Source organism: Lissotriton helveticus, chromosome 3_1 (assembly GCF_964261635.1).
Source record: "Lissotriton helveticus chromosome 3_1, aLisHel1.1, whole genome shotgun sequence".
NCBI lineage: Eukaryota > Metazoa > Chordata > Amphibia > Caudata > Salamandridae > Lissotriton > Lissotriton helveticus.
The window spans coordinates 174,414,369-174,427,146 of NC_136061.1; the positions used below are offsets into that span (position 1 = coordinate 174,414,369).

At 43.2% G+C, this 12,778-nt stretch overlaps 1 protein-coding gene across 6 annotated transcripts in view; it reads right to left on the reverse strand.

Annotated features, from left to right (window-relative positions):
* MTMR4 (myotubularin related protein 4) overlaps positions 1 to 12,778 on the reverse strand; it is an 856,656-nt gene that overhangs the window by 738,816 nt on the left and 105,062 nt on the right. For 3 of the 6 annotated variants that reach the window (XM_078679492.1, XM_078679491.1, XM_078679493.1), the window contains exon 3: positions 4,661 to 4,925. The exons of the other annotated variants lie outside the window; for them this stretch is intronic. In XM_078679492.1, the coding sequence (XP_078535618.1) occupies positions 4,661 to 4,924 (264 nt within the window). In that variant the 5' untranslated portion in view covers position 4,925. The remainder of the gene's footprint in view (positions 1 to 4,660; positions 4,926 to 12,778) is intronic. 6 annotated transcript variants of the gene reach the window in all.

The following is a 12,778-nucleotide window of genomic DNA, read 5'->3' on the forward strand; positions in this document are numbered from 1 at the left end:
CACCACTGGAATCAAGCTAGCCGGGCTGAAGAGAGGTGTTACCTCGAAACCGGGCCGGTCCTCGAAATCTTGTTTCCGTTCTGGGAAGGACATGGCTTTTGTAGTTCGGACTGGACTGTTCCCATGGGGCACCGGGTCAGCGCTGATTTGCATATCGCCATTGTCTAACCCAGGGTGGTGTGGAGTGGAAAACGATGGATTTGGGCCCAGATCTTTGGACTGGGGTGAATGTGTGACATTGATCCACATTCTGTCCATCATTGTTGTGTTTGCAGTTGCCATCTTAGGAGTGGGCAGAATATTGCACTTTTGGATGGCTAGATGCAACACATTGAAGGAAGTCGTCAGATGGGAGGGGAACTGGTAGTCCACTGGCTAATGGTCACCACATCAATCGAGGGAAAGTTGTGAGTAACAGTGGCACCCAGACTTCAGATCATATCTGCACTGGAGAGAGGACCAAAGGAGTGCCATGCAGTTCCCTGGACCTGGAAAAGATGCTACGCCAAAGACTGGACTGCACCTGCTGATTCTGGGCTAGCAAAGAGATAATGGTGCCTGTATTTCCTGCTTGAGGAAAATTGCCGCAGACCGCAACTCCTAGAGTCAGTTGACTGACTTCCTGTTACTGCTCCAGAGCCACAAAAGCACAAGGATCCTATCTCTGCAAGTTGGTAGCCACAATAGCTTGATCGCCACTGACCGCTGAAGAACAGCCAAAGTGCTCAAAAGTTGAACCCGAGTGTGCTATACCCGGAAGAGTCAGAGTGCAATTTAGTCACCCACGATGGACACTATTCTCAGTTAAAGGAAACTGCTGGTTTTGCTGTGACTGGAGACCAGTAGTCCAATTTGAACTTTGAAGGGACTTTACCTTATTTTTATACTTTTGTTGCAAGATAGCTTTAAAACCACTTTAATTTTTAAAGACAAGTGGTGCAGGACAGCTTCTGAGCTTCTTTTGTTTTACTTCAGTTCAACTGTAAATAAATGCTTCTCATGTATTTGATATATTTGAAAGTATTAGTGCTTTGTAAAGTAAACAGCAGTCTAGTGCGGCTGTTCAACCAGGGGCCACATGTAAAGGTCAGGAAGGTCGCACGCACCCCTAGGCTGTACTTTGAGTATCACATGGTCTAAGGTTTTTCAAACAACCCTGACTGGACCCAAGACGGATTACATAGTTTAATGCAAGGTGAGGCCTCACAGACACCATATAATAAACCACTTTCCTCAAAGTATTTTTTCCCTGCCTATTTAGTAGATGGCACAGAATGTGCATTACCATGTTCCTAACAAGTTTTCTTGTAGTGAAAGTTTACTTGATACATGTTAAGCTGAATCCTATAAATGCAATGTTGTGCATGTACCATACCAATGAATTTTTGTTTTTGCAAATGTACACATAGTACTAGACGTACATTCTCTGGTGCGATTGCATAGTTGCAGTTTTTAATTCAGGTATACTCTTGATTTAGTTGTACATTTGTTATAGTGAATCTACACTTGCCGCTCTGAATTTATATTCATTGCATTTTTTCAGTTGTACATTTGATATGTTCTAAATCACTAGTGAAATTAAATTTATACCAGCTTTTTCAAGGAATGCCCACATAAGTTAGACCAAATAGTAAAAGAATTTGAAGAACTCGCATTGGTAAATGGGCTCTGGAAAGTGTCCACGAAGTTTGTAAGAAAATCACTGACCAAGTTTTTGTTTCCTTCTGTACAACTCAAGCTATACACAGTTTTGAACACATTTAACGTGTTTTCCCTCAAACATAAGAGGTAGTTTTTACTATTTATTAAGGTAGAAGTGGTTCAAATCGATTATAAATATGGATGTCTAATTGGCAGCAACTTTGAGAAATTGGTGCTTTAAGATTATCTATGAATTAATGTAATTCATTTAAATTTACTGAGCGCAAAGCTACCAATGGTATTCTGGCGCTGGAACTCTCAGTCTGACATCGAAGACCAAATTACAAAGACATAGGTTTTCAGTTCCTTGGAAAATTTGACCAGAGCTTGATTTTGGCACCAAGACAGTGAGAGGGACCTCCACAAAACTGTGCCTTCATACAATTAGGAGCAGCCACGTAAACAGGAGTGTCTGAAAAGCAGAACTTTGGGATAGGACTGCCAGAGGTCCTAGGAGATTGTATTGTAGAAAAGAGAGAATGCATTCTGCAAATTTTATTATCCAGTTTCATAGCTGGCTAAGTGAATCATAAAAATGGCTGCTCTGAAAGAGGGACTTTTGGCTACTAAGAGTGAATGCATCTTTGCCAGATGAGAGAATATAGATTACGTTTTTCTCAGACCCAAAAGTAGTCAACCATATTTGAAGTCTAGTCCTCTAAGATCTGTGCAAGCCCAGAAAATGGGCATTTTCAGAATCTGAACCAGCTGAGAAAGTCACTTGTACAACAAGTCTGACTATTCATGTAGAAAATGTATTTTCCTCAATATTCTCAGGACCTTTGGCAATTCCTCTGTAAGGGAGTGTCCTACCATTTAAGTGACATCCCATTAGTGTTAAGTGAACAGTGCAGCAACTGGCTGCGCTGTTTACTCAACACTATTGGACGGTCCGTCTCTCACTCTCTCTTGACACTCCCTACAATTTTCAAAGACTGGAGCAGAGCGAACCTCTGTGCATGTTTGGGGATGTGGCTTGATCACCCCTAACTCACTGCTACAGGAGCACAGAAAGAACACAGAGAAGGGACTAAAATGTTAAAACCTGATTCAGGTGCGGGACTTCAGCCCAGTAAGAAGGAGGGGACCTGCCTACCCTCCTCCGACTCTACCTTTGTCACAGGCTAGGATGGGTCAAGAAGTGCGCTGACCTCACCCTAGCCTGTGACAAGGTATCAAAGGAGAAGTTAGAGGCAGATTCTTCAGCTCCACCCTCCCCTGACCTAAGATAATGTCTGATGGATCTCCAGGGTGTGGATGTTTCCCTGAAAATACAGTCAGTCAGTCAAGTAACTTTATTTCGGCCATATAAGTATCACATACAAACAATAAAAGACAAACATACTAAAACAGTCAAAATGGAATAGCAGTCTATACTAGCATATATATTTTCACTCTTGTGGTCAAATTTTCATAAGAGTTCACAAAGACGCATATATCTTTGGTATAATAGGTGAACAATCTTCTCATAGAGCAAGATGCATAGTTAACAAAATCTATCTTGTCCCCCAAGGATTCATTTTCCTGGGCTTTCTAAAGTGCAATTGCCTAAGGTACAGAAAAATCATAATGGTTTCCAAAAACCAAAGGATGGTTCATCTCAGACTAATTAATACAATATTACAAAAGAATATGAAGAACAATAATATCAATTTAAAATCTAAACCAGAAACGATATTAGCAAAAGCCTATGCCGCATAATTTAACGGCATGACCCATCATGCAGTACAGTTCATGGTTAATACAATACTATTATATAAATTAATATATTTAAAACTTGTTCTAAAAAATTAAAACCACAGAGGCTATAACAATGGACACCGAGTACCTCAACTGATCCACATTTTGCCTACAAATTTGGCAACAGCACAGACAATTGGCGTGCTGGCGTTGGTTTTATAATAAGCAGTGCAACGCCGTGACTGCCACTGAGCCCCATGCTGTCCCTAGCCTTTCTGCCTCTCTTAATGTAGGTCAGGTGTTCAAAGCTATGAACCACTCTATCTCCAAAGGCGTGGGGAGATCTAACACTACAAGGTCTATGCTACCTTCCACTGTTCCCAGCTGCACTATGATAAAACTGTAAGAAAAGGGTATATTCACTGCTGCCACCCAGTAAATAATGGGGTTGAGGGTGTACACAGTGTGTGGGGAACAGAGAAAGTGCTGTTGTCCATCTCAACATGTGCGGTTTAGTGTAGTGGTTCTGGGGGCTACATACTGCTTTATGCTGCATTTCAAAGAGCTCTCAAGTTTCCTCAGCTCCTTGCACAAGCATTCAAGTTTATGCTTTGCATTCTGGGAGAAGTACTTTTGTCTTGCACTTGAGACTACAAGTCCTGAAATGCACATCATACTCCGGGACTGAACAAGTTACTCGCACATGGACTAGAGAAACTTGAGAATCTTGCTTCCACTTTCCCACTCAAATTTCTACTGCCTTCAGTTAAAGAAGTACCCCAAGTACCGATCACTAGCTATCTGCTACTCTACACCTGCTGTCCTCGGGTGGCCCTGTACCTAAAATACTTTCTTCTAGAGATTCAACACGATTGTTTTCCATAACAAACTTCTCTGGCAAGAATCACAAAACAAACTTGTATGTGTTTGAACTGTACGGTGCATATTTGCCATTTTGTCATATTTGCCATATTGTCAATCGGTGGGGACTGTACTTAAAGGTGAGAGATGCAGCTTTTAATCTCATTTTATGCTGTCCATCCATTTATCTGATGTTGTTTTTAATCTCATTTTATGCTGCCTGTCAATTTATCTAGGATATGGCTAAATTTGAATAATTTCATTCCGCCTGACTGTGCATTGAGCAGGTGTTGGGTCTGGGTTCTAGAGTGTAGAATGCAAATGTGAAGAGGCTGGAATTCTCCCATGTTCGTGTAATTGCAGTTGCTGTTTGGACATGGAGACCGACGCTTTTGATAGAATAAACTCATGTACTTACCAGATCCTGTGTGTTCCTTTCAGTGGCGACGATTACAGCCAGTTCCTGGTCATCCGTGTCTGCATGGCATGCAGTCTCCGAGCCGCCCTGGTCTGTTCCATCTGTGCCCATGCTCTGTCTGCCTGTCTTGTGGCTGTGATTCCCAGCGTCTCCGCCGCAGTCTCGATGATCGGTGGATGTGGGATCAATTGCCATTAGTCGTGCAGGTCCGTTTGTCTCCTGCTTTAGTTGCGTGGAGTGATAATTAGCGGCCATTCCCAACATTCTGTTGGAAGAAGGGAGAAAAGCACTTTTCGAATTGAAATAATATTGGAAAATTTGGTCCCTTAAGGGGGAAGTGTAAACCTCAACTTCCTCGGAGAATAGTAAATAACCTTCAACTGATGTGTCTACTGGAAACAAGAAAAAGAAAAATTAATTAGGCTTTCTTATTTAAGGCATATAAGCAGGAAATGGTACTCCCAAACGACGCAACAGTACAGTGAAAGTGAGGTGCGGGAGTACAAGGAGCAATAGTGTTAACCAGTATATGAACATGAATAGTGACCGAGTAAGGAAGCAGTGGTGTTTGATACACACTCTGACAGAGTGAAAGGTTCCAAAGTCAGATAAAAACAGTACACTATTATTGTGTCAACATCTCGAACCAATAGGATTATTTCTGCTGGGTCATCATCAGGACGAAGATTGGAAAGCACTGATGGAGGAGAACCCATATCAGTTGGCTTATGATACCTTATCTATAATAAATATTGTGATGGAATTTAGAGTGTGTATCAAACACCAGTGCATCCCTAATCTGACACTATTGATGTACATATACTGTACAGCACTATCGTACTTTATACTCCCCTGACATTCACTGCGCCATGGCATCGTTTGGGAGTACCATTTAATCTTTATATGCATTAAATTCGAAGGCCTAATGAGTTTTTCTCTTGATGTTGGGTCTGGTGACTCAGTGAACTAATGCGTCTACTGCAGTGGCCTATGTTCGACCTAATGGTCACAGGTTCAAATTCCGGCGCATCCACTTAGCCTTTCATCCATCTGAGGTCGATAAAATGAGTACCATTGAGTTGGGTAACAACAAACATCTGTTATTCAGCGCCAAGATACCCGTAGTGGTGAACGTGCGCTTCACAAATACACGTTATGTTATGTGATCTTAATGTTGAACAACTGTTGTTTCCAGTAAGAACAATCAGTTGATGGTTATTTAATGTTTTCTGAGGACGTTAAGGTTTACACTTCCCCTTAAGGGACCACTGTTTTCTTTATTACTGTATTACCCAGGTCCTTGGGTTACTGGATCGCCCCTTGTTCTTTTAATACTATTTCCCATTGAAGCCATGCAGCATCAGCCTTTTTGTTTTTGTACTTTAGTTGGAAGAAGTGGAACAAGCTCTATTTGCCATCGAAAGCACGTTGCTTGCTATGTCATCGACGACTATTTCGATACTTTTGGGGGAAGGTTGGATTGGAAGTTGAGAACAAACAGTTCATTGAGCGTAGCCAATTTTCCATCGAAAGTACTACATTGCTGGCAGCCATTTTGGCACTTTGGCCAGAATCTTTTAGAAATCTAAAGGGATAACATACTTAATCGGCACTAGTGTGTATGTGTATATAGTGTTACAAACATCTCTCCAGTCTTGAATGGAACCTAGAATTACGTGCAGTCCTAGCAACAGCAGTGACAGGAATACCCAATTCTAATGAATATTTGTGCGTTCACGGTTTGCAACATCGGTGACAGGCAAAACAGAACAAAAACTCTGAACACATGCAGTCTTTAGTCCAAATGAAGGTACTCCAGTAGTCTTCAAATCCATCATATCGTCTCTCTAATAGCAAATTTCACACCAGCCTCGCACCAGCCAACACGTGTTTTGTCTTCTGGTTTAGTCACCCTATGACTTCCTCAGGGCTGTAGTATACTTCTTTATTATCTCACAAGGTAGGTCACGGACTACACTGTGTCAAATCCTTACCAGTTGAGACCAACATATCATTAACATTTACAGTATCTGAGCATCAAGATGTCCAAAGAAGAATACCGCCTCCAGAGTGCGGGCCGGCGTTTCCGAAATCTTAGCACAGCGTATCGCTCCATGTCAGTTACTGGAAATCAGAGTAATTTCGAGTAACTGACACAGACCGATACGCACAATTACATAGAGAATCTACTGAGGATTTTGTAGCGTTAAGAACACTTGCTCCTACTTCTAACTATCTTGAATTTAAGAATGAAATAATTCATGATAAGCGAATAGAAAATCCAGGAAGGACCCAACAGAAGATCTTGATGTGGAGTCAGCTTTGACTTTAGTTAAATTCATTGAACACACTTAGCAGTGAACGAGGGAGATTCATTTTACCTCAAGGTGAAATGAGATAAAGTGGATTACCAAACAACCAGAAATATGTTTTATAAAAACTGGTAGTGACGGAAGTAAAAATGAGACCTCTACTACTAAGAGCATGCAGAAGAGAAATTAGTTAGCATGCTTTCGTTGTGGCAGCAAGTCACTGAGTAATTAGAAGTTATGTGTTGAATTTAAACAATTGTGTTTCCAGTGTAGGAAACACACAGGTTTGCAAGGGTACAGTGGTTCAGAAGACACTTGTTTCTTCTTTTATCAAAACTCTTAAGGATAGCTTGTTCACTACTGACTGTAGGGAGGATGGAGTGTTTGAAATAAACATGGATGTCAAAAGAAAGAAAAGAAAGCCATTGTATGGTGTCATTTCCATTAACAATAACTTTGTCAGTATTAGCGTGGACTCTGGATCTACGTTCCCACTATTTAGTGAATGTGAACTTCCTGGTCGTGATGGTTTACATCTTCCTGACTCTTGCCAAAAATTGTTTTACATATGGTGGGAAGAGAATAGAGGTGTTGTGAAAAATAGATGCAATCTTAACGTTTGAGAAGTGTGTTTCTTCTACACAAGTATATGCTGTAAAAAAAATGGTACAAACTTTATGGAGTGGAACTATCAAAGGGAACTTGAACTAATTTTACACCCCAATCATCCCAAAATGGTTGTGTCAAGATGGTGGTTCATCGATTCAACTTTTGGTGACATTAATCAGGTGAAGGAGTACCAGTGAGTGGATGAGTTTTTGAAGGTATTTATAAGTAGTTTGGGAAATTTAAAGGGTTCTAACACTGCAACATCTTGAAAGGGGGGCTAACCATGCGAAAAGTCCCAATAGGGTTAAGTGTTAATTATTAGTTTTAAGTAGAGTGACTTCAAAAGCTTGCTTTACTAAGTATTATTTTTACATGTAATTTGAACATTATGCTATTGTAGTTAGCCCACTAGGAGGGAAAAATATCCCAGAGTGCCAGACGTGCTGTGCAGTCAGAGGTGAGGGTTCACAGAACTTTGCAGCTGAAAGTATATTATGTGGTGTGCCTCACTGGGTCGTCGCCTAGAAGTAAGTGGTTCACATTGCCACAAACAGCCATGCTGTGGATCTAATGGCTTACAGTTTAAAAAAAAAGGTACAAATTTCTCGGTTCTTAGACTTTTTTCTTTCCACTGCTGTTTTTGCTTAGATTACCCCGAGAAACGAAAATCTGCAAGCAACCATCAGTTATTTGTTTCATGAGTGGTGTGGCTCACTGGTTAGAGGTGGCAGATCCGGAAGCAGAGGTCGACTCGGGACCAGGGTTAGATTCCCGACGCGGCAGGGTCTTGGGCCATGGTCAGCGGACTCGATAATTCTCCCCTCGGTGCCTACTCCAACCATGGGTCCCACTCAGCAACTCTGGGCAATAGCTTGCTTAATCTCTACTAACGGCCCCATCAGCGCCGGGGATGCTGGTCTTCACCTTGGAGATGCCCAGGAGGGACCATCTCATAGGGAAAGCCAGGATAGGTTCCCCAGCGGTATACAGCGCCGGGACACCCCTTTGCTGGGGCAGCTGTGTGCTCTACAAGTATACGACATTTAACATAAAGTGCCAAGAAGCACACAGAAATGCAGTGCTACATGCTGAAACCTATATCTAGAACTTACTCCATATGATTCAGGATTTGCTCCGGACCACGTGAGTTATGTCAACCAGTGAGAATCAGCAAGATGACCCGAATATAACTTTTAAACCAGCCCAGCCAGGGCCCGCGGAAGGAGCCCCGCTGCCGCTGCGAGCTGTAAGAGGGCCGCCCCAGGGCAGGTAGGCAGAGGCGGCGCCACCCGCCCCACCACAGTTCAGCCTTCTGAAAATCACTGTTGCGGCCCGGGGTCGAAACCAAGAAGTCAGGCATCCTTGCCCGTGACATGGGCAGGCCTGTGATGCGGCCAGAAGAGGCTGGTTTGGCTCGTTGAAGAGGGGCTCCCATGAGGAAGGGAGAGCCCCGTGGTACCGGTTGAAGTCCTCAGAAGTCCAGGGTCGGGCCCAGGTGAAGTGGAGAGGAGAGGTCTGTTTCTGCAGGGCTCCCGTATGCTGAGGGAGCCCCTGCAGGGCGTCGCATGGGAACCCCGCAAACGGGGGCATATTTTATTTTAAGCGCCAGTGTGCTGCACCGTCTTGGGCATTTGGTATATTTGACGCCGTGAGGAAGGGGAACAAGAGATGTGCACATCGCGTGACTGTACGTGGTGAACGCGTGCGCTCACATTTCCAGTCCGTCCTGCGCATGTCCATCTCGTCTCCCTTGGGAGGCAAGTCTACGACAATAGATCTCGCTGGCAACAGCGCTTCGCGCTGCGTCGCCAGGTACGAGACCTAAAAATGAATGTTATTGGGCGTGGATTGGGTTATCCAAGCATGCAAGAGAATGGGACACTTTAACCCCTTCGCTGCTGGCCCGTTTCCGCGGTAAACAAACGAACAGGGCGGGGCCGTGACGAACCCCAGCCGTCATCAGCACACGAGCACCGTGGAGCGTGACGGCTGGGGTTCGTCACCAGCATGCGAAGGGTTAAAGATAAAGTTCAGAGAAAGCAAGCAGGGATGGCACAAAAAGGAAACAAGGCAGGTAGTTAACCTTTGCAACAGTGAATATATCACTAATACTTCAGACAGTCTCTTGCAAGGCAGCCAGGTTGTAGAACAAAAAGTGTGTGTGCCCACTTAACAAGCTGGTGTGAGCAGAATGAAAGAGAAAAAGCAAGTCAGCACCGTTCACCTAGGCAAAGTAGATGCTGGATGCGAGGTTTTTAACACTGGGAAAGATGGGCATGGAGGCGCCCCAGAAATGGAGGGAATCAATAAATGAATAGCCCGAACCCAAACCTGGATAGGTCGAAAATATTCTCGCCTTCACGACATACAGCTTTGGAAAACAGAAAAACATTGAATAAGATATGGTCCACGAGGACAGATGCAGCCCGGCGTGTCTCTAGGCACAGGAAAATGAAGTCACCAAAGAATGATTTAAAGCTGACCATTAAGTATCTTTTCGGAAACAGCTGGCAGAACCTACACCAAGAAAATTACATATAATAGAGAGCCTGTTTAACACTAAAACTGCGCATTAGTTTACAGGGCAGGGGTAACGGGATGGGCACAAACTCACTGGAGCGTTGCAGATGTATTAACAACAGACGATCTACCAATGCCGGGACCTAATAAAAAGAAATAGCGTTTCAGATCGGGTCAAAAAGCTAGTCACCGGACAACTGCTGCTTAAGTAGTAAATGAAGAGAAAAAAAGCTGCTGCGATTTTTCATTCGCACCACAGCAATGCATTGGTTTTTCAACCATATGGTAAGCATGTGGCAAGACAAAAACTGCGCTAGAAGGGCGATGCATTGATTTTCAGTTTGTGAAACACCAAACTACCTCCAAGGGTGCAGAACTGGAATTGCCACCACTTACCGGGTTCTTTTGCTCACCATGCCATCCCAGTTTAGACCCAGGCATATGCAAATCAGTCTTGACCCCTGTGCCTCATGGGAACAGTCCAGACCGAACTGCCAAGCCAGGTCCTCCCTAGACCAGAAACAAGAATCCTGGGACCGGTTCCGGGGCATCACCCCTCATCAGCCAAGCTAGCTTGAATCCAGTAGCACAGTGAGTCCGGGACCCACGTCTGGCGATACCCAGCGCACTTAGGAGAAGAAAGCAAAAGACACAGAGGTGATGGACGGAATGCACAGCAAATCAAACATTCACCTCCAGTCAATAGATCCGGGTTAATTCCATCGTTCTTTTGTTCACCTTGCCACCCCAGTTTAGACCCAGCAAAAGAAACAGAGATGATGGAAGCTATCCTGGCTGATGAGGGGTGAAACCCCAAAACTGGTCCTACGATGCTTGTGTCCAGTCTAGGGAGGACCTGACCTGGGCTGGCAGTTCGGGGTGGACTGTTCCCATGGGGCACAGGGTCAAGACTGGGTTCAAACTGGAATGGCATGGGGAGCAAAAAAGCGATGGATTTAAGCCCAGATCCTTGTACTGGGGAGAATGCATGACATTGTTCTGCATTATGTTAATCAATTGTTCTTTTTGCATTTGTCACCCAGAGTAGGACAGTTAAGCCCAGACGTGGTTCCTGTGCTCTCCATGCCACTGGAGTCAAACTGTCCTAGCTGATGAGGGATGTAACCCCGAAACCGGTCCTAGGATTCTTGTTTCCAGTCCAGGGAGGGCCTGGCAGTTCGGACTGGACTGTTCCTATTGAGCGCAGGGTCAAGACTGATTTGCATATGGCTGGGTTCAAACTAGAATGGCACGGGGAGAAAACAAATGATGGATTTAGGCCAGATCTCTGTACTGGGGTGAATGCATGACATTGTTCTGTCCATCAATTGTTCTTTTTACTTTCTAAAAGTGGCATTATAAAACACACAATTTAAAAACCAACTCCACTAAAAGATGCATTTTTAAATTCTGAGCTTAGGGAGCCCAAACTCTTAATCCCCATCCCTTCCCAATTGCAAGTTACACTTGTAAGATGTTACAAGTTACTACCTTAGGGGTGCCTTACATGTAGAAAACAGGAAGGTTTGGGCATGGCATGTGACTAAACAGCTCAAACACTTGGAATTCATATGCCGGAGAAAATTGAATCAAAGATTGCATGCATCTACATTGATTCAATACCATAAACACAAAAGAATTCCCTGCAGCTTACGGCTAGCCATTAAATCTATGCCGTTCCGGTTTCAGTTCAACAAATCATTCATGGATCGTTGGCATGCTGTGCTTAATAAATGTTCATTAGACCTGATCCTATTAATCGTGGAGGAACTCTCCAAAACTATCAAAGAATTGGAAGAGGAGATATATACTGTTAGACAAGATCTATCTACTTGTATGGCCGCAGAAGATTGGTTCAACACCCTGGAACAAATTAATATCAAATTGGACAACTATGGGAAAGAATTACAAGAACGCAAACTGCGCAAATTTAAGAGGGAAACTATCGATTACCGCTTAAACAAAGTATACACATGGGCAGAAATGTACTCTCAACGGAGATCCAACAAAGCTCCCTATTAATCTTCAGAAGAAAGTGTAGTCTCTGACCGTGACATTCAACCAACCAGACCACCTTTAAAAGTTGAAGCTTCCAGAGGAGCAGGCACAACCACCGGTTTCACAGAAACTGCGATCAGTGATGTTCGATCTCTCAGTTCTACAGTATCTTTTTTATCCACAGGCCACCAATTGAGTCAGCCTCCAGATCTAACAACATCCAAAACCGGTGTAATATCTTCAAAACCAGCCGAGGAAAAAGAAAAAACAAAGGAGAAAGCGCGACAAAACTTGCGGAGCTGGGCTGCACACCATTGACCTGTATTTCTACAACACTTCATCTATATTTGCAATACAAGGAACATGGATTTATTGTTCGTACATGAATAATGTACTATAATTGTAATCATTGTACTATGCATTGGTAATTGCATGGAATCATTATCTTTTCTTTCAACAGAGATGTCATTTGTTTGAAATCAATTGCGGTATGAGTATTTTATTGCAAAAATTATGGGTTTCATTTTGAAAAAAAATGCAAAAAAGTGAATATACATTGTGTTTATCTATAATTTGTAGTGCACACAGTGCTTCAAGCAAATTCTGTGCTTGAGTTTTTTCACAAGTGGCTAAACTTGCCAGGTTGACATGGCAGTTTAAAACTGCCTTTGCAGACACT